Source organism: Hemitrygon akajei, chromosome 1 (genome assembly GCF_048418815.1).
Source record: "Hemitrygon akajei chromosome 1, sHemAka1.3, whole genome shotgun sequence".
NCBI classification, from domain to species: Eukaryota; Metazoa; Chordata; class Chondrichthyes; order Myliobatiformes; family Dasyatidae; genus Hemitrygon; species Hemitrygon akajei.
In genome coordinates, this window is record NC_133124.1 from 5,917,123 (window position 1) to 5,943,995 (window position 26,873).

General features: G+C 43.4%; 1 protein-coding gene across 1 annotated transcript in view; it reads left to right on the forward strand.

The window, feature by feature from the left end:
- rad54b (RAD54 homolog B) overlaps positions 1–26,430 on the forward strand; it is a 187,740-nt gene extending 161,310 nt beyond the window's left edge. The window contains exons 12-14 of the mRNA XM_073026484.1: positions 4,259–4,325; positions 23,232–23,432; positions 26,047–26,430. Of these exons, the coding sequence (XP_072882585.1) occupies positions 4,259–4,325; positions 23,232–23,432; positions 26,047–26,270 (492 nt within the window). The 3' untranslated portion in view covers positions 26,271–26,430. The remainder of the gene's footprint in view (positions 1–4,258; positions 4,326–23,231; positions 23,433–26,046) is intronic.
- Positions 26,431–26,873: the final 443 nt, after the last annotated feature.

Consider the following 26,873-nt stretch of genomic DNA (forward strand, 5'->3'; position numbering starts at 1 on the left):
AGGCAGGCACCAACCCCAACATTCACGAACCTGCTAAATCAAAGAACATTTCCCAAATAACTTATTATTTGGAAATTATCTCTAGTCCCGCAGATTACCTGTAGCATTCACTGTGTCTTCTTTAAAACACTGAAAGCAAAGCAAAATGGAGGATGTAAAAAAATTCCACAAAGTGGTAGCCTTCATCTCCAAGCACATGGCAGGAACTAAGACAATTGATCTGTCTGCTTCCACTGTCCTTGACCCATTCAAGTTTGACTGTTTTGAATCCACCATGGCCAACAACGGAATAGCAGAGGTTGATATTGTTTTGCACCAGCAGCATTACAGGAGTTGCCAGTCAGTGTTGAACTCAACATCGGACTCCAGCTCTGTATTTTTCCCCTCGGGGTTTACTCCCAAAGCCTTCTGCATGAGTGGGCAGAGCTGCAAGGCAGTGAGTTCAGAGTTTTTTCTCTCCTAGGTGAGCTCCCAACCACAGCTGACACGCTCCATCTGCCTAAAGCGACTGATTTTAAGGCACCAGTAACCTACCTTTGCCCCTTCTCCTGTCAGACAAACAGGAAGACCAGGGACGCACGCCATTGGGAGCATTTTAATAGGTAGTGGGAGCTTATCCTCACTGCCACATCCCAGCTATAACAACCTTCAGGAACCTAATTTGTGGTATAGTTTAAAACATTTGTAACTATTAATATTTCTTTTCCTGAAATGTAAGTAGTTTGGCTTTTAGTCAATGTGGTTCCATTTCGATTTCAAGGGAATTAAGGGATATAGAACATAAAACACTCCAGCACAGTACAGGCCTGTCAGCCAATGATGTTGTGCTGACTTTATATGTCCCCACCTGAGGAGCCACGTTTCCTTTGCTGTAAATCCTGGACCAAAGGGCTCAGCCTCAGAATAGAGGGATGTCCCTTTAGAATGGAGGTGAGGAAGAATTTCTTTAGCCAGAGAGTGGTGAATCTATGGAGGCCACCTCATTGAGTATATTTAATGCAGAGGTTCCACAGATTGGCCACTCTCTGGATAAAGAAATTCCTCCTCATCTCCGTTCTAAAAGGACACCCCACTATTCTGAGACTGTGTCCTCTAGTCTTTGACTCTCCCAACATAGGGAACATTCTCTCCACATCTGCTCAAGGCCTTTCACCATTCATTGAGGTCACCCCTCATTCTTCTGAGTTCCAGTGAATACAGGCCCAGAGCCATCAAACGCTCTTCACATGACAAGCCATTCAATCCTGGAATCATTTTCATGAACTTCCTTTGAACCCTCTCCAATGTCAACACATCCTTTCTAAGATAAGCAACAAGCGGCCCAAAACCGCTCACAATACTCCAAGTGAGGCCGCATTAATGCTTTATAAAGTCTCAGCATTACATCCTTGCTTTTATATTCTAGTCCCCTTGAAATGAATGCTAACACTGCATTTACCTTCCTTACCACAGACTCAACCTGAAAATTAACCATCCAAATCATTGACATACAACGTAAAATGAATCAGTCCCAACATAGACCCCTATGGAACAACACTAGTCACTGTCAGCCAGCCAGAAAAGGCTCCCTTTATTCCCACTCTTAGCCTCCTGCCAATCAGCCACTGCTGTATTCATGCTTGAATCTTTCCTGTAATACCATGGGCTCATAGCTTGTTAAGCAGCTCGTGTTGACAAGCAACCTCTTGTAGTTGGCCTTCTGAAAATCCGGGTACATGATATCAACCAATTATCCTTTGTCTATCCTGCTTGTTAATTCTTCAAACAATTCTAACAGATTTGTCAGGCAAAATTTTCCCTTGAGGAAACCATGGCCACTGCAAGCTATTTTATCACGTGCCTCCAAGTAGCCCAGGACCTTATCCTTAATAATCAACTCCAACATCTTCCCAACCACTAAATGGCCTAACTGGATGGTAGTGGTTTGGAGAGCTAAGGTCCCAGTGCAGGTCAATGGGAGTAGGCAGTTTAAATGGTTACAGCATATACTAGATGGGCCAAATAGTCTGTTTCTGTGCTGTACTTCTTAATGACTCTATGACTACCATGCATCCCACAATCTCTTTGACCTACTACCATCAGGAAGTAGGTACAGGAACACCAGGACTAGAACTGCCAGACTGGACAACAGTTTCTTCCCTCGGGTTGTGAGACTAATGAATACTATGTGATAAAGTCCCACAAAGGAGATTAGTGGGCAAAATTAGGGCACATGGTATTGGGGGCAGAGTACTGACGTGGATTGAAAATTGGCTGGCTGACAGGAAACAAAGAGTAGTGATTAATGGGTCCCTTTCGGAATGGCAGGCTGTGACCAGTGGGGTACCGCAAGGTTCGGTGCTGGGACCGCAGCTGTTTACGATATATATTAATGATTTAGATGAAGGGATTAAAAGTAACATTAGCAAATTTGCCGATGACACAAAGCTGGGTGGCAGTGTGAAATGTCAGGAGGATGTTATGAGAATGCAGGGTGACTTGGACAGGTTGGGTAAGTGGGCAAATGTATGGCAGATGCAGTTTAATGTGGATAAATGTGAGGTTATCCACTTTGGTGGCAAGAACAGGAAGGCAGATTACTATCTAAATGGAGTCAAGTTAGGAAAAGGGGAAGTACAACGAGATCTAGGTGTTCTTGTACATCAGTCAATGAAAGCAAGCATGCAGGTACAGCAGGCAGTGAAGAAAGCTAATGGCATGCTGGCCTTTATAACAAGAGGAATTGAGTATAGGAGTAAAGAGGTCCTTCTGCAGCTGTACAGGGCCCTGGTGAGACCCCACCTGGAGTATTGTGTGCAGTTTTGGTCTCCAAATTTGAGGAAGGACATTCTTGCTATTGAGGGAGTGCACCGTAGGTTCACAAGGTTAATTCCCGGAATGGTGGGACTGTCATATGTTGAAAGATTGGAGCGACTGGGCTTGTATACACTGGAATTTAGAAGGATGAGAGGGGATCTGATTGAGACATATAAGATTATTAAGGGATTAGACACGCTGGAGGCAGGAAGCATGTTCCCGCTGATGGGTGAGTCCAGAACTAGAGGCCACAGTTTAAGAATAAGGGGTAGGCCATTTAGAACAGAGATGCGGAAAAACTTTTTCACCCAGAGAGTGGTGGATATGTGGAATGCTCTGCCCCAGAAGGCAGTGGAGGCCAAGTCTCTGGATGCATTCAAGACAGAGTTAGATAGAGCTCTTATAGATAGCGGGGTCAAGGGATATGGGGAGAGGGCAGGAACGGGGTACTGATTGTTAATGATCAGCCATGATCACAGTGAATGGCGGTGCTGGCTAGAAGGGCCGAATGGCCTACTCCTGCACCTACTGTCTATTGTCTGTACCCTGCCAGCACCGAGATCTCATCATTAGAACAGCGACCTGTTTACTGTTTACCTGTGCTGCACACTTCACATGCATTTTGAGTTAAATTTTATTAACTTGCTATGGTAATATTTTGTTCTATGTGTGTGATATATGCGCTCCAGAGAAATGTTGTTCATTTGCTTTCATATACAGTACTGTGCTAAAGTCTTGGGCACATTTACATAGCCAAGGTGCATAAAACTTTTACACAGTACTGTATATTATCACTTTCCAGTCACCAAATAACACTTAACACTACTGAGCTACTAAAAAGCTAAGTACTCTCTGTTTTCCAACCACCTTCCAATTTTAACCAATTTACAGTACTGTGCAAAAGTCTTAGGTACCCCAGCTATGTATACGTGCCTAAGATATTTGCACGGTACTGTATTTACTTAGATAAAGCAAGGAATTGGCCCCTAAGGCTCTTTGAGCCACGCAGTCAGCAATCCCTGATTTAATCCTAGCTGAGTCACAGGACAATTTACAATAACCAATGAACCAATTAAGCTACCGACCGGTACGTCTGCAGGAGGAAACCCATGTGGCCATGGGGAGAATGTACAGACTCCTGACAGGCAGCAATGAGAATTGAACCCGGGTCACCGGTAATGTGAAGCATTATACAAACCACTACGCTACCGTGCCACCTGTACACTCAGATGACAATGAACTTGAACTTAAATGCGATTACCTAAAGCACTATCTATTGGAGCTTCAATTTCTGTGCACACAGACTTATTAAACACCATTATATTTTAAAAAGTGCACTGTGCCAAAGGTAATTGGAAGTTCAAAATACAATTTTTAATCTGACTATGGTAGAGACTGAACTACTCAGTTGTTGCTTTTCTCCCAGCTGATTTTTAAATTCATTGCGTTTTTCTTTCTGAAGGCAATGGCCAGAGTCTGGAGGGATGGTCAAAGGAGGCCTGTGCACATTTACCGACTGCTAACTACAGGTTTGTTTATCCAACTCTATGATAATTGTTATCTGAATGCACTTCCCCAAATACCATAAGACATAGGAACAGAATTAGGCCATTTGGCCTATCAGGTCTGCTCCACCATTCCATCATGGCTGATTTATTATCCCTCTCAACCCCATTCTCCCCGTAACCTTTCACACCCTGACTAATCAAGAACCTAGCAACCTCTGCATTAAATATACACAATGACTTGGCCTCCAGTGACATGGAATGCAAGACAACTGGAGATCCTTCACCTTTACTGCCGTTGTGATTTGCCATCATCTTCTGCCAGCTCCACTACTGAGGACTTGGTTGGACCGCTCTTTGGAACCATCACCTTGACCTTACCTCCATGGGTGGCCCTACCAGGAGCTAAGTACCAGATGGCCAAACTCCAGACAACATCGATCTTTGGATCTGAAGAACTCACAAGCTTCTCCACAACAAGGTAACAATCCTTAGAGAAACATCTCGAACAAGGGTATTTGTCACAACATTCGTCATCAGACTTGAAAGGAAATTTCTTCTCCTAGAGGATTGTGAATCTTTGGAATTCTCAGTCCGAGAATAGTGTGGAGACTCGGTCACCAAGTGTATTCAGAGACTGGATGTGTTGCATTGCATCAAAACATAGAGTGAACTGTGTGTTTGTGTCAACAACCAACACAGATGAGAATCTGGGGGCTGGGGCCACTTCCACCACACCACACTTCCAGTGCCAACATGGCGTACCCACAGTTTACCAACCCATACGTTTTTGGAATGTGGGAGGAAACGAGCACCCGGAGGAAGCCTACCGGGTTACAGGGAGATCCTTACAAACGGCAGCAGGAATTGAATGCCGATCAAGATCGCCAGCACTGTAAAACGTAGCGCTAACTGCTCTACTACAGAGATCAATAGAATTTCAGATTTTCAGGGAAACAGGGGATATAAGCTAGGTCCTGTTCAGCAGCAGAAAAATCTGGAGGAATTCTCTCCTCAGTCTGCAACTGGAAGACCTGAGTTACAAGGAAAGATTGAACAGGTAAGAACTTTATTCCCTAGAATATAGAGGATTGATGGGAGATTTGAGCAAGGTATACCAGATTATGAGGGGTATAGACAGGGTAAATGCAAGCATCCTTTTCCCACTGAGGTCATGAAAGGTGGTAAGTTGCAGGAGGCGAGTAGCTGGGTGACCGTCAGGAGAAATGGAAATAGGCAGTTAGAGCAGAGCACCCCTGCGGCCATTCCCATCAAAAACAAGTATACTGCTTTGGATACTTTTGTGGGGGATGACCTCCTGGGAGGAATGCCACGGGGACCGTGTTACTGGCACTGAGCATGAGTCTGTGGTGCAGAAGGGAAAGAGAGAGAAGAAGAGAGCGGTAGTGATAGGGGGCTCGATAGTGAGGGGAACAGACAGGAGATTCTGTGGATGTGAATGGGACACCCGGATGGTATGTTGCCTCCCAGGTGCCAGGGTCAAGGATGCCTCAGATCGCGTCCACAACATTTTGGAGAGGGAGGGGGAGCAGCCCGACGTCTTGGTACATATTGCTACCAATGACATAGGAAGGAAAAGCAATGAGTTCCTGAAAAGAGAATTTAGAGAGCTAGGTAGAAAGCTGAGAAGCAGGACCTCCCAGGTAGTAATTTCTGGATTGCTGTCTGTGCCACATGCCAGTGAGGGTAGAAACAGGGTGATTTGACAGATAATTGCGTGGCTGAGAAGCTGGTGCAGGGGGCAGGGCTTCAGGTTCGTGGATAATTGGGATCTCTTCTGGGGGAGGTATGACCTGTTCAAAAGTGACGGGTTGCACCTGAACCCAAAAAGGACCAATATTCTCGCAGGCATGTTTGTTAGAGCTGGTGGGGAGGGTTTAAACTAACCTGGTGGGGGGGGGGGGGTGGAAACTGGAGTGAAGGGACTCAGTAAAGGACAGATGGTAAAAAAGTAAAGATAGTGTGCAGTCAGGAGGGGCAGGCAGGTGATGGGACCTAGTTGCAGCCAACAGGCTGAGTATCAAATCATTAGGGATGCAGAGTCAGAAAGGATAGCAAATACAGTACTCAAGGTGTCGTATCAAAATGCACATGGTATGAGAAATAAGGTGGATGATCTTGTTGCAATGTTACAGATTGTCAGGTATGATTTTGTAGTAGGGAGATGAATGCCCAAGCTTACACGTTATATCGGAGGGATAGGAAGTTAGGCAGAGGGGGTGGTGTGGCTCTACTGGTAAAGAATGGCATCAAATCAGTAGAAAGATGTGACATAGGATCGGAAGATGTTGAATCCTTGTGGGTTGAGTTAAGAAACTGCAAGGGTAAAAGGACATTGATGCCAGTTATATACAGGCCTCCCAACAGAGACTGGGAGGTGGACCGCAGGTTCACTGTGGAAAACAATAGCAGTGTGCCTGATGTTGTAGTGTGTGAATGAAGTGAAGTGCAGTTACAGTTACAAGAGAGAAGGTGTTCAAAAAGCTGAAAGACCAGATGAACTGCACCTTATAAGGTTCCGAAAGAGATTGTGGTGGCAGTAGTAATGATCTTTTAGAGGACTGAAAAATTACCAATGTCACTTCACTCTTTAAGAAAGGAAGAAGGTAACAGAAGGAAATTATTGACCTGTTAGCTTGACCTCAAGATGTTAGAGTCGATAGTTAAGGGTGAGGTGATGGAGTACTTGGTGACACAGAACAAGATAGTACAAAGTCAGCATGGTTTCCTTCAGGGAAATCCTGTCTGATGAACCTGCTGGAAGTCATTGAGGAGATTACAAGTAGGATAGATAAAGGGGATGTAGTGGATGTTGTATATTTTGACATTAAGAAGGCCTTTGACAGGGTGCCGCACATGAGGCTGCTTACCAAGTTAAGAGCCCATGGTATTACAGGAAAGTTACTAACATGGTTAGAACATTGGCTGTTTGATAGAAGGCAGTGAGTGGAAATAAAAGATCCTTTTCTGGTTGGCTGCCAGTGACTAGTGGTGTTGGGACCACTTCTTTTTATGCTGTATATAAATGACTTAGATGATGGAATAAATGGCTTTGTTGCCAAGTTTGCAGATGGTACAAAGATTGGTGGAGGGGCAGGTAGTGTTGTTCGAACAGATAGGATGCAGAAGGACTTAGACAGATTAGGAGAATGGGCAAGAAAGTGGCAAATGAAATACAATGTTGGAAAATGCATGGTCATGCACTTTGGTAGTAGAAATAAATGTGCAGACTATTTTCTAAGCAGGGAGAAAATCCAGGAATATGAGATGCAGAGGGACTTGGGAGTCCTTGTGCAGAACACCCTGAAGGTTAACTTCCAGATTGAGTCGGTGGTGAGGAAGGCAAATACCATGTTAGCATTCATTTCAAGAGGTCTAGAATACAAGAGCAAGGATGTGATACTGAGGCTTTATAAGGCACTGGTGAGACCTCACCTTGAGTATTGTGAACAGTTTTGGGCTCCTCATCTTCAAAAAGATGTGTTGGCATTGGAGAGGGTCCAGAGGAGGTTCACAAGGATGATTCCAGGAATGAAAGGGTTATCATACGAGGAACATTTGATGACTCTGGGTCTGTACTCGCTGGAAATCAGAAGGATGAGAGGGAATCTCACTGAAACCTTTTGAACGTTGAAAGGCCTAGACAGAGTAAATGTGGAAAGTAAACACATACAAACAAGCTGGATGAACTCAGCAGGTCGGGCAGCATCCGTTGAAAGGAGCAGTCAATGTTTCAGGCCGAGACCCTTCATCAGGACTCAATGTGAAAAGGATGTTTCCCTGGTGGGAGAGTCTAGGACAAGAGGGCACAGACTCAGGATAGAGGGGCGCCCTTTCAAAACAGAGATGCGGATAAATTTCTTTAGCCAAAGGTTGGTGAATTTGTGGAATTTGTTGCTACATGCAGCTGTGGAGGCCAGGTCATTGGGCATATTTGATTGATAGGTTCTTGATTGGACACGGCATCAAATGTTACGGGAGAAAGCCGTGAACTGGGGTTGAGGAGGAGATAGAAAAAAGGATCAGCCATGATTGAATGATGGAGCAGACTCGATGGCCGGATGATCTAATTCTGCTCCTATGTCTTATGGTCTAAGTTTAAGGGGAACTTTTACCACTCAGAATGTGCTGTGAGTGTGGAATGTGCTGCCAGCACAATTGCTGCATTCGAGTTTGATTTCAACACATCAGAGAAGTTTGGATAGGTACATGGATGGTAGGGCTATGGTCTCGGTGCAGGTCAATGGGAAAAGGCAATTTAAAATGTTTGGCCTGGACTAGATGGGCTGAAGGGCCAGTTTCTGTGCTGTACTTCTCCATAGACTCTATGAGTATTTTCTTTGTCCTCTGGTTTCCTATCGTTAAATGAAATATGTATATGAGGGTGTCGATGAAAGCTCACCTTATCTTAACAAACAGATTGAGGATGATGTTAATATTCCTGTCTTTACTTTCCTGCAGGTGTTGAGAAGCAGAGGTTTCTCGACTTTCAGGAGAATTAATTATTTTAGATAAAACAATTGCTTTCAGATCTGGTTGCCCCATTACAGGATGGATGTGGAGAGGGGAGCAGAAAAAGTTAACCGGATGCTGTTAGGATTAGAGGTTTAGAAGGATGTGGAGACCAAGTCACTAGGTATATTTAAGGCAGAGGTTGATAGGTACTTGATTAGTCAGGGCATCAAAGGTTACGGGGAGAAGGCAGGAGAATGGGATTTAGAGGGATAATAAATCAGCCATGATGGAATGATGGAGCAGACAATAGACCAAATGGCTCTAATTCTGCTCCTACGTTCTAAATCAGGGGTTTCCAACCTGTGATTCACGGACCCTTCGGTTAATGCAGGGGTCCATGGCATTAAAAAGGTTGGGAACCCTGGTCCAAATCATTAGTACAGGTATTGTGTAACATCAGTTACACTAACTGGCCACAAGATGGCAGGATTTGTGCTAATGAACAGATACAGTAAACCGAAGCACTAAATTGGATATATTTCATGCTATATGTCCAAACAGTTTCAAAATTTAGAAACCTTTTAACCAAAATACTTCTGAGTGTTATTAGAAAGGAACTTTGTAGTGTTCTTTGCTCTAATAAATGTACACAGATTGAATTATAAATGGAAAAGATTGCCTGTCTATGGAAACCTGATCCGTTATTTTTAGCGTTTGAAGAATGACCGAAGTTTCCTGAGAAAATGCTATTTTCCACTTCAACAAATCACTAGAAAACATAGACAGGTTTATATATCCATATCTGTCTCAGATTTTTTGTCGCTGGATGCAATCCATCACATCGGGAAGCTTAGAATCACAAAGTTGCAGATTTTGAACTGAACTGGTACGATGTTCAAAGTTCAAAGTAAGTTTGTTACCAATGTACATAGATGTCACCATCTACAGCCCTGTTGAGTGGTCATTGTGTCCCTTTATAAATTGTCATTTTCTATTTTTTCCATGACATTTCATTGGTTTTACAGAATTAGCATTTATAACTCTTATTTATTAAGTCTTGACTAAACTGATTAAATGTTATTAATTTTATCTGAATGCAGTATTTTCACTACTCTGTTTCACAAGTTAAAATATTCACCTAGGTTATTTTGTTGTTCAAATTTGTTGTCATTCAACTGTACACATGTATACTACCAAATGAAACACTGTTCCTCCAGACCAACACAGTACATATAGCTCACACACAGAACACATAAAGTAATATTATTTTTGTGGTTGAGTTGCCATCAACTCTATGGATAGTGTAGTTGTCTGTTGGGTTTTGTGACAAGATACAGGAGAGGAATGCCAGGCCTTCCTCCCACACAGATACTGCTGCTGCCCAGCGTGGCACCCGGCCAGATTTGAACTCGGGACCCTCCGTCTCGAAGTCCAGTGAGTAATATTAATACAAGTAAATTACCAAATCCAGAAGATTGATACTTAGCACAAGTTAGAAAGTAAACTGTATAACACTTCTGGAGCTTCATACATGATGAGATGTGGGAGGAGGTCAGTAGTTTGATGGCCTGGGGGAGGAAGCTATTTCCCATTAAAACATTCCTTGTTCTAATGCTACGGTACCTCCTGCCTGATGGTTGGAGGTCAAAGATATTGCAGGATGGATGGGAGTGATCCTCAATAATGCTAAGGGCCCCATGTGCACAGCGATCCTGGTAAATATCTCGGCTGGGTTGAAGAGATAGGTGGATGGATGTTGTTCTTCTTCCTGTTCTGTTCTATGAAGCATATGATGTAGGTGTTTACAGAGATTGGTGGGTGCATGGAACACACTGGTAGAGGCAGAGCCAGAGACATTTAAGAAACTCTTAGATAGGTACATGGATGGATGATAGAAAAATGGAGGGCTATAAAGGACAGAAGGATTAGATTGATCTCAGAGTAGATTAAAAGGTTGGCACAACATTGTGGGCCAAAGAGCCTGTACTGTGCTGTAAAGTTTTGTTGCCTATAGGTGTGAATTCAGTTTGATATTCAGCACTATTTACACCTTAACCAGGAAACAGAAGAAAAGTTAAAGGAAAAAGTTGTATTTATGTCATGTACAATAAGTACATTGTTATAGTATTTCATGAAGTATAAACACACAGTATTACATCAACACCTGATTGATTCCTGATGACTGGCAGATTCCGCTTACTTGGGTCACTTCGGAACCAGTACATTCTGGCCCAAATTAGCCAAAGTTTCGTGAAAATAGTTAAGAAGGCATAAAAAAAACAAACTGTAGTTTAACTGAGTAACAAAATAGGTATTTAAATGAAATACAGAACAAATTAGAACATTATCAATACTACGACAGTACTATAAAACTGCATCTTAGTTCTTAATAGTTATCGATGGAGGAGTTCACCCAGTGTACACTGCCATGTTCTTTGACTGTAAATGAACAAAATCAGTGCGGACACCTAGCACAAATAGTGGATTCCATCAAAGAACATAGAAATCTACAGCATATTCCAGGCCCTTTGGCTCACCACATAACCCACTCTAGAAACTGCCTAGAATTTCCCTACCGCCTAGCCCTCGATTTTTCTAAGTTCCACGTACCCATCTAAGAGTCTCTTAAAAGACCCTATTGTATCCACCTCTACCACCTTTGCTGGCAGTGCATTCCACACACCCACCACTCAGTTACCTCTAACAGCCCCCTTGTACCTACTTCTAAGCACCTCAAAACTATGCCCCCTCATGTTAGCCATTTCAGCCCTGGGGAAAAGCCTCTGGTTATCTACATGACCAAAGCCTCTCATCATCTTAAACACCTCTATCAGGTCACCTCTCATCCTCCTTCACTCCAAGAAGAAAAGGCCAAGTTCACTCAACCTATTTTCATAAGACATGCTCTCCAATCCAGGCAGCATCCTTGTAAATCTCCTCTGCACTTTTTCCATAGTATCCACACCCTTCCTGTAGGGAGGCGACCAGAAATGAACACAGTACTCCAAATGGGGTCTGACCAAGATCTTATATAGCTGTAACATTACCTCACAGCTCTTGAACTCAATCCCACGGTTAATGAAGGCCAACACACCATACACCTTCTTAACAATGCTGTCAACTTGTGCAGAAGCTTTGAGTGTCCGATGGACTCGGACCCCAAGATCTCGCAGATCCTCCACACTGCCAAGAGTCTTACCATTAATATTATATTTTGTCTTCAAATTTGACCTACCAAAATGAACCACTTCACACATTTCTGGGTTGAACTCCATCTGCCACTTCTCAGCCCAGTTCTGCATCCTATTGATGTCGCTGTAACCTCTGACAGACCTCCATGTACCTATCTAAGAGTCTTTTAAAAGACCCTATTGTATCCTCCCCCGACTTTTGTGTCATCAGTAAACTTACTAACTCACCCTTCTACTTCCTCATCCAGGTCATTTATAAAAATCACAAAGAGGAGGGGTTCCCTGCGGAACACCACTGGTCACCATCCTCCATGCGGAATATCAACCATCTACAACCACCCTTTGCCTTCTGTGGGCAAGCCAATTCTGGATCCATGCCTCCTTACTTTCTGAATGAGCCTTGCATGGAAACCATATCAAATGCCTTACTGAAATCCAGATACACTACATCTGCTGCTTTACCTTCATCAATGTGTTTTGTTACATCCTCTAAGAATTCAATCAGGCTCGTAAGGCGTGACCTGCCCTTGACAAAGCCATGCTGACTATCCCTAATCAGATTATATCTCTCCAAATGCTCATAAATCCTGCCTCTCAGGATCTTCTCCAACAACTTGCCCAGCACTGAAGTCAGACTCACTGGTTTATAATTTCCTCTGTTATCTCTACTCCCTTTCTTGAACAAGGGAACAACATTTGCAACCTTCCAATCCTCTGGTACATCACCCATCTCTATTGATAATGCAAAGATCATCACCAGAGGCTCAGCAATCTCCTCCCTCGCTTCCCACATTAGCCTGGGGTATATCTCGTCTGGTCCTGGTGTCAGTACCTCCAGTTGAACTCTGTCTTTTTGTGTTTCCCTCTAGCTGTCAGTCTGTGGTTTTGTATTGCCATGTGCTCCCGTCCCTGCTCCTGCTCTACTCCGGCCCCTGTATCACTGAGTACTCCGTCTCTCACCTGTTTCTCATTATTACCTGTATTGCTGCCACCTGGGTCTCATTGTGCTCCACCTATCATCTGCCTCTCTGTTTATTGCTCCGTGTATTTCAATCCTGTGTTTTCACCTGTTTGTTGCCAGATTGTGCCAGTGAGTTTTCCTGAGCCTTTCCAGCATTTGTATCTGAATATCGACTCTGTCTGCCTGAATATTGACTCTGCCTGTTTCCCGATTCTGGTTTTTGGATTTTGTTGGATGTTTTGATCTCTTTCTGAATTTTGATGTCAACTTTGTTTGCACCTTGGGATTTGTTACTCAATTAATACCACTGTGTGCACAGTACTGGGTCTGTGATTGGATCCCTGCACCAGCGTCTTGACACCTGGCGACTTATCTAACTTAATACCTTTCAAAAGTTCCAGCACAACCTCTTTCTTAATGTCTATACACTCAAGGTCTTTTTCCCTGGTGAATACTGAATACCGCTACCTCCTCCACTCTCACTCCTGATTGGTCCTATTCTCATACAGCTCATCCTCTTGCTCTTCACACATTTGTAAAATGCCTTGGAGTTTTCCTTAATACTGATCGCCAAGGCCTTCTCATGGCTTCTAGCTCTCCTAATTTCATTCTTGTACTCCTTCCTGGCAACCTTGCAATTTTCTAGAACTTTAATAGTACCTAGTTTCTTGAGCCTTTCATAAGCTTTTCTTCTTAACTAGATTTTCCACATCCTTTATACACCATGGTTCTTTTATCATTCCATCCTTTCCCTGCCTCAGTGGAACACACCTATGCAGTATGTCATGCAAATGTCCCCTGAACATTTGCCACATTTCTGCCATGCATTTCCCGAGAACATCTGCTCCCAATTTATGTTCCCAAGTTCCTGTCTAATAGCATCATATTTCCCCCTACCCCAATTAAATGTTTTCCCAAATGTGTCTGCTCCTATCCCTTTACAGCATTATAGTAAAGGAGATAGAGTTGTGATCACTACCTCCAAAATGCTGTCCCATTGAGAGATTTGACATCTGACCAGGTTCATTTCCCAATACCAAATGAAGTACAGCCTCTCCTCCAGTTGGCTTATCAACACTTTGCATAACAAAACCTTCCTGAATACACCTAACAGCACTCCATCTAAGCCCCTTGATCTAAGGAAATGGCAGTCAATATAAAGAAAGTTAAAGTCACCCATTACAACAACCCTATTATTATCGCACTGTTCCAGAATCTACCTCCCTGTCTGCTCCTCGATGCTTCTTTACTGTTGAGGGATCGATAAGAAAAACTTAGTAGAGTTATTGCCCCCTCCCTGTTTCTGACTTCCACCCACAGTGACGCAGTAGACAATTCATTCATGACTTCCTCCTTTTCTGCAGCCGTGATACTAACCTTGATTAGCAGTGCCTCTCCTCTCCCTCTTTTGCCTCCCTCCCTGTCTATTTTGAAACATCTAAAGCCTGGCACTCTCAGCAGCCATTCCTGTCCATGAGTCATCCAAGTCTCTGTAATGGCCACAACACCACTGTTCCACATATTGATCCATGCTCTACATTCATCCACCTTGTTTATGATACTCCTTGCATTAAAATGGACACATCTCAAACCATCTAGCTGAGTGCCTCTCTGGTCTATGATCTGCCTATCCTTCCTCAAAAACTCCCTACGCTGTCACTACTTGTATGCCAACCGCCCCATCCTCTGCCTCTTCACTTCAGTTCCCACCCCACTGCAAATCTAGTTTAAACCCTCCCCAAAAGCATTAGCAAACCGCCCTCCCAGAATATTGGTTCCCCTCCAGTTCAGGTGAACATAAGAGATAGGAGCAGGAGTAGGCCAATCGGCCCCTCAAGCCTGCTCCGCCATTCAACAAGATCATGGCTGATCCAATCAGCCATGTGCAAAGTATCCCACTTGAACAGGTCACCCTTTCCCCAGAAATGGTTCCACTGATCCCAGAACTTGAAACCCTGCCCCCTGCACCATTTCCTCAGCCACTCATCCATCTGCGCTATCTTCCTGTTCTGACCTTCACTGGCTCGTGTCACCGGGAGTATCCGGAGATTACCACCTTGGAGGTCCTGCTCTTCAGCCTCCTTCCTAACTCCCTAAACTTACTGCACAGGACTCTACCCCTCTCCTGCCTATGTCATTGGTACCAACATGTACCACGACCTCTGGCTGCTCACCCTCCCCTTCAAGAATATTCTGCAACCGCTCAGAGACATCCTGGGCCCTAGCGCCTGGGAGGCAACATACTCTCCTGGTGTCTGTTTTGTTGCCGCAGAATCTCCTGTCTGTCCCCTACAGTCGAGTCCCCTATGACTTTTGCTCTGCCTGACTTCACCCTACCCTTCTGAGGCTCAGAGCTGACCTCAGTGCTACTGGTTTGGCTGCTGCTGCCTTGCCCAGATAGGTCATCCCCCTCAACAGTATCCAAAGGGGTATACCTGTTACTGAGTGGAATGGCCACAGGGGGATCCTGCACTGACTTCCTTTCCCTTTATGCTCCAAATTCTGCACTCTGGGTGTAACCACCAACTCAAAAGTCTTGTCTGTCAATTGCTCTGCCTCCCAGATGATCCCTGGTTCATCCATCTGCAGCTCCAGCTCCTTAATGCGGTCTTCCAGGAGCTGGAGTTGGCTGCACTTCCTGCAGGTGTAGTCATCAGGGAGACCTTCAGGCCCCATGAATTCCCACATCCTAGAGGAGTATTCCTCTGCCACATCTGCCATCCTGCCTGCACTGTACATTGGCAACCAACACCAAACCTTCTAGCCTGTTTCTTTGACCTCAGCCGCTTTTCATCGAAGCCTCTTGAGTCAAAACCTGACGCACCTTCGCTGGCCCACTCCCAATGATGGCCGGACTGCTTTCTCCTTCTGTACTTTGATTTAATTTGCAGCGCTCTGTTCCTGATGCTGGTTGGACCTCTGGAATGTCCGAACATCCACAAAGCTCTCCTTTCATACTAGCTTCGCCGACCTGCGAGTAACCTCTTTGAAGTACAATGCTCCCAACACTGATTGGAACCCTGGAATACTACCATACAATACTTTTGACTTTTGACCTCCAAATCTTCATTTTCATTGTAAGGTTCAAGATGTTTGTCTAAACTTTCAAATATTTTGTAGGCCCTAACTTGTTGAAGTAGTGAAACCGTTTCTTTTTCAATCCTGGCCATTTCTGGAATCTCCAAACCTTCACGCTTGAAACCACAGTGAGCAAAACATTTCTGAAGTTTCCTACTGCTTATTTCTCATCGAATATCAGTGACAAAATCACTGCTTTTTAAACACAAACACACGCAACTGATACTTATTTAAAAATTGTTCTAACTGAGCACACTGCAGTATCTAACTGCCACACGAGTACATATGACTGACGCTCAGTAGAAGCAAGAGGCTCCTGTCCTAATTCAGCAGAATAACTGAGATAACTGGATCATAAAGCTTTCTGTTTGAAGAACCTTTGCTGAGGAACTGACTGGTTTTAGTTTCATTTGGTTAGGCACGACTTCAGCTTCAAGTTATTACCCAGCTTTTGAGTATAGGTATGTAGATACGAGGTCAGACTTGATCAAATTTTGAATGCATCCACAAAGGAAACAGCATTATGAAGGACCCCACGCACCCCTCATACAATCTCTTCTCCCTCCTGCCGTCTGGGAAAAGGCTCCGAAGCATTCGGGCTCTCACAGCCAGGCTATGTAACAGTTTCTTCCCCCAAGCTATCAGACTCCTCAATACCTGAAGTCTGGACTGACACCTTACTGCCCTATTGTCCTGTTTATTATTTATTCTAATGCCTGCACTGTTCTTGTGCACTTTACGCAGTCCAGTGTAGGTCTGTAGTCTAGTGTAGCTTTCTCTGTGTTGTTTTTTTTTATTACATAGTTCAGTCTAGTTTTTGTACTGTGTCATGTAACACCATGGTCCTGAAAAACAATGTCTCATTTTTACTATGTACTGTACCAGCAGTTATGGTCGAAATGACAATAAAAGTGACTTGACTTGACTTGACTTGAATGTAATATAGACCATTGTCAAATTACCAAATAGAAACATAGAAACATAGAAAATAGGTGCAGGAGTAGGCCATTCGGCCCTTCGAGCCTACATCGCCATTCCGTCTGATCATGGCTGATCATCCAACTCAGAACCCTGTACCTGCTTTCTCTCCATACCCCCTGATCCCTTTAGCCACAAGGGCCATATCTAACTTCCTCTTAAATATAGCCAATGAACCGGCCTCAACTGTTTCCTGTGGCAGAGAATTCCACAGATTCACCACTCTCTGTGTGAAGAAGTTTTTCCTCATCTCAGTCCTAAAAGGCTTCCCCTTTATCCTTAAACTGTGACCCCTCGTTCTGGACTTCCCCAACATCGGAAACAATCTTCCTGCATCTAGTCTGTCCAATCCCTTTAGAATTTTATACGTTTCAATAAGATCCCCCCTCAATCTTCTAAATTCCAGTGAGTATAAGCCTAGTCGATCCAGTCCTTCTTCATATGAAAGTCCTGCCATCCCAGGAATCAATCTGGTGAATCTTCTCTGTACTCCCTCTATGGCAAGAATGTCTTTCCTCAGATTAGAGGACCAAAACTGCACACAATATTCTAGGTGCGGTCTCACCAAGGCCTTGTACAACTGCAGCAGAACCTCCCTGCTCCTGTACTCAAATCCTTTTGCTATGAATGCCAACATACCATTTGCCTTTTTCACCGCCTGCTGTACCTGCATGCCCACCTTCAATGATTGGTGTACAATGACACCCAGGTCTCGTTGCATCTCGCCTTTTCCTAATCGGCCACCATTCAGATAATAATCTGTTTTCCTGTTCTTGCAACCAAAGTGGATAACCTCACATTTATCCACATTAAATTGCATCTGCCATGAATTTGCCCACTCACCTAACCTATCCAAGTCACCCTGCAACCTCTTAGCATCCTCCTCACAGTTAACACCGCCGCCCAGCTTCATATCATCCGCAAACTTGGAGATGCTGCATTTAATTCCCTCGTCTAAGTCATTAATATATATTGTAAACAACTGGGATCCCAGCACTGAGCCTTGCGGTACCCCACTAGTCACTGCCTGCCATTCTGAAAAGGTCCCGTTTACTCCCACTCTTTGCTTCCTGTCTGCCAACCAATTCTCTATCCACATTAATACCATACCCCCAATACCGTGTGCTTTAAGTTTGCACAATAATCTCTTGTGTGGGACCTTGTCAAAAGTCTTTTGAAAATCTAAATATACCACATCCACTGGCTCTCCCCATCCACTCTACTAGTTACATCTTCAAAAAATTCTATAAGATTCGTCAGACATGATTTTCCTTTCACAAATCCATGCTGACTTTGTCCGATGATTTCACCTCTTTCCAAATGTGTTGTTATCACATCTTTGATAACCGACTCTAGCATTTTCCCCACCACCGATGTCAGACTAACTGGTCTATAATTCCCCAGTTTCTCTCTCCCTCCTTTTTTAAAAAGTGGGGTTACATTAGCCACCCTCCAATCCTCAGGAACTAATCCAGAATCTAAGGAGTTATGAAAAATTATCACTAATGCATCCACTATTTCTTGGGTTACTTCCTTAAGCACTCTGGGATGCAGACCATCTGGCCCTGGGGATTTATCTGCCTTTAATCCCTTCAATTTACCTAACACCACTTCCCTACTAACATGTATTTCCCTCAGTTCCTCCATCTCACTAGACCCTCGGTCCCTTACTATTTCTGGAAGATTATTTATGTCCTCCTCAGTGAAGACAGAACGAAAGTAGTTATTCAATTGGTCTGCCATGTCTTTGTTCCCTATGATCAATTCACCTGTTTCTGACTGTAAAGGACCTACATTTGTCTTGACCAATCTTTTTTCTTTTCACATATCTAAAAGCTTTTACAGTCAGTTTTTATGTTCCCTGCCAGCTTTCTCTTATAATCTTTTTTCCCTTTCCTAATTAAGCCCTTTGTCCTCCTCTGCTGGTCTCTGAATTTCTCCCAGTCCTCAGGTGTGCCACTTTTTTTTGCTAATTTATATGTTTCTTCTTTGGACTTGATACTATCCCTAATTTCCCTTGTCAGCCACGGGTGCACTACCTTCCCTGGTTTATTCTTTTGCCAAACTGGGATGAACAATTGTTGTAGTTCATCCATGCGATCTTTAAATGCTTTCCATTGCATATCCACCGTCAACCTTGAAGTATCATTTGCCAGTCTATCTTAGCTAATTCACGTCTCATACCTTCAAAGTTACCCTTCTTTAAGTTCAGAACCTTTGTTTCTGAATTAACTATGTCACTCTCCATCTTAATGAAGAATTCCACCATATTATGGTCACTCTTACCCAAGGGCCTCGCACGACAAGATTGCTGACTAACCCTTCCTCATTGCTCAATACCCAATCTAGAATGGCCTGCTCTCTAGTTGGTTCCTTGACATGTTGGTTCAGAAAACCATCCCGCATACATTCCAAGAAATCCTCTTCCTCAGCACCCTTACCAATTTGGTTCACCCAATCTATATGTAGATTGAAGTCACCCATTACAACTACTGTTCCTTTATTGCACACATTTCTAATTTCCTGTTTAATGCCATCCCCAACCTCACTACTACTGTTAGGTGGCCTGTACACAACTCCCACCAGCGTTTTCTGCCCCTTAGTGTTATACAGCTCTACCCATATTGATTCCACATCCTCCAGGCTAATGTCCTTCCTTTCTATTGTGTTAATCTCCTCTCTAACCAGCAATGCTACCCCACCTCCTTTTCTTTCCTGTCTATCCCTCCTGAAAATTGAATATCCCTGGATGTTGAGCTCCCATCCTTGGTCACCCTGGAGCCATGTCTCTGTGATCCCAACTATATCATATTCATTAATAACTATCTGCACATTCAGTTCATCCACCTTGTTATGAATGCTCCTCGCATTGACACACAAAGCCTTCAGGCTTGTTTTTACAACACTCTTAGCCCTTATACAATTATGTTGAAAAGTGGCTCTTTTTGCTTTTTGCCCTGGATTTGCCTGCCTGCCACTTTTACTTTTCACCTTACTACTTTTTGCTTCTACCCTCATTTTACACCCCTCTGTCTCTCTGCACTTGTTCCCATACCCCTGCCACATTAGTTTAAAGCCTCCTGAACAGCAGTAGCAAACGGTTAGGACATTGGTTCCAGTCCAGCCCAGGTGCAGACCGTCCTGTTTATACCGGTCCCACCTCCCCCAGAACTGGTCCCAATACCCCAGAAATTTGAATCCCTCCCTCTTGCACCATTTTTCAAGCCACATATTCATCTGAAATATCCTCCTATTTCTACTCTGACTAGCACGTGGCACTGGTAGTAATCCAGAGATTATTACCTTTGTGGTCCTTTTTAGTTTATCTCCTAACTCCCTAAATTCACCTTGTAGGACCTCATCCTGTTTTTTACCTATATCGTTGGTACCTATGTGCACCACGACCACTGGCTGTTCACCCTCCCATTCCAGAATGTCCTGCAGCTGCTCAGAGACATCCTTGACCCTTGCACCAGGGAGGCAACATACCATCCTGGAGTCTCGTTTGCGGCCCCAGAAACACCTATCTATTCCCCTTACAATCGAATCCCCTATCACTATGGCTCTCCCACTCCTTTTCCTTCCCTCCTGTGCCACAGAGCCACCCATGGTGCAATGAACTCAGCTGCTGCTGCCTTCCCCTGATGAGACATCTCCCCCAACAGTATCCAAAACAGTATATCTGTTTAGGAGGGAGATGACCTCAGGGGACTCCTGCACTACCTGCCTACTGCTACGCTGTCTAGTGGCCACCCCTTCCCTTTCTGCCTGTGTAGCCTTTACCTGCGGTGTGGCCAACTCACTGAACGTGCTATTCACGACTTTCTCAGCATCGCGGATGCTCCAGTATGAATCCAATCGCAGCTCCAGATGCTCATTGCGGTCTGCCAGAAGCTGCAGTTGGACACACTTCCTGCACACATAGTCGTCAGGGACACTGGAAGTATCCCTGATTTCCCACATGCTGCAGGATGAACAAACCATGGGGCCGATCTCAGCTGCCATGACCTACCCAATACTTGCCTCAACTTTTGAAACTTTCTCCTTTGAAAGGAACTTACCCGGCCTTACCTCACTTGTAATGAAGGTCGTCCTCAGCCTCTTCTCAACGAAGCCTCTTGAGTCAAAGCCTCAAATCTCCACTCCTTCACTGGCCGCTCCGCTTGAGGTAACCCTCTATTTATTTGTTTGAGCTTTTCAAACTGCTTGGTCACCTGACCTCGATTGCCCAATCAGCTGCTTTCTGTTGAGTCTGAGCTATTCAAATCTATTCAAATGGTCGTACATATCACCTGAGAGCAAGATATGACAGTCAATCAAAAGAACACAGCAGCGTACACTGGATGAATTCATCTGTCAATAACTACTAGGAACTAATACATACTATTAAAATACCGTAGTAGTTTGGGTAGTGAATTCTCAAGCAACTTCCTAATGATGAAGGACAAGATGAAAATTATTCATGATTCAAGTCAAGTTGATTGTCATTTATCATGCATAATATCAAACAAGACATTGTTTCTCCAGTCCAGGGTGTAAAGCACAGTAGTACACATAACACACAATAACTTAGGAAGTAAGAAATATGCATAGGTAAACAAAGTGAAGTGCATAAGTTAAATATTGTAGGTACAGTACAAATTATCTGGTGACACTTTGCAATGCGATGGAGTTCAGAAGCCTAATGGCCTGGGGGAAGAAACCGTTTCCCATCCTGACCATTCTTGTTTTTATGCATCAGAGTCTCGTGCCTGATGGTAGAAAGTCAAAGAGGATGCTGTAGGGATGGGTGGGATCCTTGATAATACTAAGGGCCCTGTGTACACAGCACTCTTGATAAATGTCCTCGGTGGATAGAAGAGAAACCCCTATGGTCCTCTCGGCCATTCTCACAGTCCTCTGTAGGGACTTGCGGTCCAATGCTCGACTGCTCCCATACCAGATGGAAATGCAACTTGTCAGGATGCTCCCAATGGCGCAGCTGTAAAATTCAGATAAGACGGGGTGGTGGGGGAAGCCATGCCATCATGCCATCTCCTCAGGATGTGGAGGTGCTGCTGGGTACACAATGCAGCACAAAAAATGACAGCAAGATAATAATAAGAAAATACAATCAATATAAATACATAAGATAGCCTATATACATAGATTGATTGTATGTCCATAAGATGACGCTAGGCGCAGGAGTGTCTGTACATAAGGTGATTGACTGGAAATGATAAAGTAGTGGTGGTTGGGGGTGTGGAGGGGCGGGTTAGTGGGTGGAGGTGTTGATCAGCCTCACTGCTTGGAGAAAGTAACTGTTTCTGAGTCTGGTGGTCCTGGTGTGGATGCTACGTAGCCTCTTCTAGATAGTGGTGGGACAAACAGTCCTCGAGCAGGTTTGATTGAGATCCTTCATGATGTTACTGGCCCTTTTCTGGCACCTTTCTCAATATATGTTGAGGAAGGATGTACCCTTCCCATTTTTTTGAAAACAGAGGAAGATATGTTGATATCCCAGGAGGTTGTATTGTCCCAGATGTTTATAAATTCAAATCTATGCCTGATATTCTGTTGGCTGCTTTCTATAGCTTGTTTGATTGTGATTGAATCCAAAAATGTTTAATCACTTAATCCTCCGATTAACTAATAAGGAGAGTTTCAGTGAGTAAAGCTCATTTTCCCGTGTTAATGCTTTTATATAATTGTAATACAAAGCTGAACTCCACTGGTACTCTCCAATCATTATTGATTTTGCAACTCTGTTGAAATGAAATTTAGAATTTAGTTTTAACTTCTCTTTGAATTTAAGAGCTGAAAGATAATGTTGCAACTCTATAAAACCCTGGTTGGACCACATTTGGAATATTGTATTCAGTTCTGGTCACCTCATTATGGGAAGGATATGGAGGCTTTAGAGATAGTGCAGAGGAGTTTATTTTTAACTTATAGAGATACAGTGTGACATCGTCTCTTGTAGCCCTTCAAACTGTGCCACCCAATATTCCCCCGATTTAATCTGAACCTAATCATGGAACAATTTACAATGGCTAATTAACCTACCGACTGGTATGTCTTTGGACTGTGGGAGAAAGGTGGAACACCCTGAGAAAACCTACACGGTCACAGGGAGAACATATAGCCTCCTTACAGGCAGTGGTGGGAATTGAACCCAGTTCTCTCTGGAGCAAAGGAGGATGAGTGGTGATTTGGTTGGGGTGTACAAGGTGAGTTGTAAGTCACTAACTTTTTCATCTGTTGTAGGAACGATAGAAGAGAAAATTTATCAGCGACAGATTAGTAAACAAAGTTTATCTGGGGCAGTGGTCGACCTGAAAAAGAAGCGAGACCATGCTAGCTTTTCCCTGGAAGAACTAAGAAATCTTTTTGAATTGGATGAAGGCTCTGATTGTCTGACTCATGACCTCCTCTCTTGCACCTGCCTGAAAAATGGGGAACTGTCAGGTAAGTCATAGAGTCATAAAACACTACTCCACAGAAATAGGCCCTTCAGCCCATCTAGTCTGTGCCATCCCATCAACGTGCTCCTGGGCCATAGCCCTCTATCTATTCAAACTTCTCTTAAATGTAGAAATCGAACCCGTTTCCACCACTTCTGCTGTTCCCTCTGAAGTTCCCTTTAAATATACTGAGCCTTGCTGAATATTGTAAACCAGATTTTGGTTATATTTCAATAAATAGCAAACTAATTATTACATATATTGAACTCTGTCGTTGAATGAAATCAAATCAGCAAGAAGTAGGTGTCGCCAGGCTTCCAGTGCCGACATAGTATACCCACAGCTCATTAACCCTAACCTTACGTGTTTGGAATGTGGAAGAAGCACCTGCAGAAAACAGGGAGAACGTACAGACGCCTCACCGACAGCAGCAGGATTTGAACCCTGATGGCACTTCCAAAACAACAACCACACTACAAACCCCATCCCCTGTGATTTTTTAAAAAATGATGGGTTCCTGGATTAGTCATCGGGTTTAAATGACAGCTGTTTTACTGCAAACTTTGTAAAAATGCAAAATCTGCCATTTTACAGGCAATTCTTTAAACGGTGAAGAGTTCAGCCAGACATTAAATCCCCTGCCTCTACATTCTGTTATAGCTAATGACAGATTCTGAACCAGGAATTTTTATTAAAAGGGGTTGAGGGTGTGTCGTTGCCTGCCTTGTTACATACAGCACTGTACAGAGGTCTTTGGCACATGTAAAAAAAAATTCTGTAAGGCGAAGATGCTTTCAAAAATAAGGAAATAAAAAGTTTTGCTAAATGCTCTAACTAGCAGTAAACAGTAAAAAACTAATTTAAACCAATTATTTGGTGAGTCCACCCTTTGCCTTTATATCAATTCTCTTAGGTACTCCATCGTACAGTTTTATAAAAAAATTGGACAGTTGTTCCATGCATCTTGGAGAACTTGCCACAGTTCTTGTGCAGACTTTGGTTGTCTCGCTTGATTTTGCCTTTCCAGGTAATCCCAGACAGCCTCGGGGATGTTGAGGTTGATTGATTGAGATATAGTGTGGAACAGACCCTTGCCCAGCAGCCCCCAATTTAACCGTAGTCTAATCACTGGACAATTTACAATGACCAATTAACCTACCAACCGGTAGGTTACAGTGGGAGGAAACCAGAGCACCCAGAGGAAACCCACATAGTCATAGGGAGAACGTACAAACTCCTAATGATATGTTGCTCTGTGGAGGCCCAAACTATCTGAAAACATATAAAAATTCTATGGTGCCTAACAATTTTGCACAGTAGTGTATACTAAGTGGCCACTTTATTCATACTTCCTGTACCTAATGAAGTGGACACTGTGTGTATGTTCCTGGTTTTCTGCTGCTGAAGCCCATCCACTTCAAGATTCAACATGTTGTGCATTCAGAGATGCTCTTCTGTACACCACTGTTGTAACATGTGGTTATTTGAGTTACTGTCAGCTTGAACCAGTCTGGCCATTCTCCTCTGGTCTTTCTCATTGGCAAAGCGTTTGCGCTCATGGGATGTTTTTTGTTCTCACCATTCTCTGAAAACCCTAGAGACCGTTGTGCATGAAAGTCTCCAGAGATCAGCTGTTTCTGAGATACTCAAACCACCCCATCTAACACCAACAATCATTTCCATGGTCAAAGTCACTTAGATCACATTTCTTCCCCATTCTGATGTTTGGTCTGAACAACAACTGAACCTCTTGTCCATGTCTGCATGCTTTCATGCATTGGGTTGCTGCCACATGATTGGCTGATTAGGTATTTGCATTAACGAGCAGGTGTACCGAGGAAAGTGGCCACTGAGTATATGTACAGTGTGTTGCAAGCAAGAACTATTACACTTCCAAGCTTTTGTGCCTCTCAAAACTGAGTTTTTCTAGGGATTACTCAGTTTACTTATGTCGCTGGACTGATTAGTTCTTAAGACAATAGGACGTAGGAGCACATTTAGGCCATTCAGCTCATCGAGTCTGCTTTGTGTTCCATCATGACTGATGTATTATCCCTGTCAACGCCATTCTTCTGCCTTCTCCCCCCAATCTTTTGTGCCCTGATTAATCAAAAATCTATCTGCTTTAAATATGCCCAATGACTTGGCCTCCACAGCTGTTTGTGGCAAAAATTCCACAGATTCACCACCCTCTGGCTCAAGAAATTCCTCCTCATCTCTGTTCTAGCTGGACATTGCTCTATTCTGAGACTGTGCCCTCTGATCCTAGACTCTTCCACAATAGGAAACATCCCCTCCACATCCACTTTGTCCAGGCCTTTCAATATTTGATAGGTTTCAATGAGATCCTCCCCTCCCCCCATTTTTCTTAATTCCAGTGAGTACAGGCCCAGAGCCATCAAACGTCCTCATGTTAACCCTTTCATTCCCAGAATCATTCTTGTGAACCTCTCTGAACCCTCTCCAATGCCAGCACATCTTTTAAGGTGTCCCCAGGAGAAACAATGTGCCAAAGGTGGAATTGTACTCTTTGTAACCATCAGATTTATTGTGTGAAAACTTTTTCAGAATGCTGCTCTAACAGCTTTATTTCAGCTAATGTGTTTTTTTTTCCCTAGTGGCAAACACAGCAGAAAAGTACCAGAATCCTCGATCTTGTCAACTGAGCCAGAGCTCAGGAATGGTTGATTCCCAGGAGAACCCTTCCATGTCCGAACTAATGTACTGGAAACACTACTCTGGAAAAGTCCAACACATTCCAGATCCTTATCTTGAAAGCACAAAAGAAAATATAACCTTCCTGTTTCAAAACATGACAAAACCACAGACTGTGTTCAGCTGAGGAGCCAATGGAAACAAGTATACATGCCTGCACTGGAATTTCATTTCAAGTTCTACTGACTTTGTTTAGAAGTTTGGATGAATGATGTTTTGGATTATCCATGGCCTATCTGTTCTCAGGTTTGGTGTTGTTGATCAAAGTATACATAATAAATTTGAACTTTGAGCATTGAATGTTGAAGTTGGAAGCTTTCAATGGCAAGAGTAGGTTTGTTGTGATGGTGTTCATCAATGCAGGAAAAACTTCTTTTCTGTGTGTGTACCAAAATCATCCCTTAACAGGATCACTTCAAAGCATTTCTAAGATCACAGGTGTTAGAAATGACAAATTATCAGTTTGAACTGGATTATATAAAAGTTTGTCTAGTGGGTTAACCATTTAATCTGCACACAAGCTCAGAAATTAATCATATTATTTTTGTCATATTCTGACAATGATTTGAATACATTTTCCCTGCAAAGTAGTGACAATATCTAGAGATTAGTATTGACATTGGATTACAATTTCCTACCATCACACAGTACTGTGCCACAGTATTAGGCACATTAATATAACTAGGGTTCCGAAGACTTTTGCACAGCACTGTATTTGTCAACATTGAGC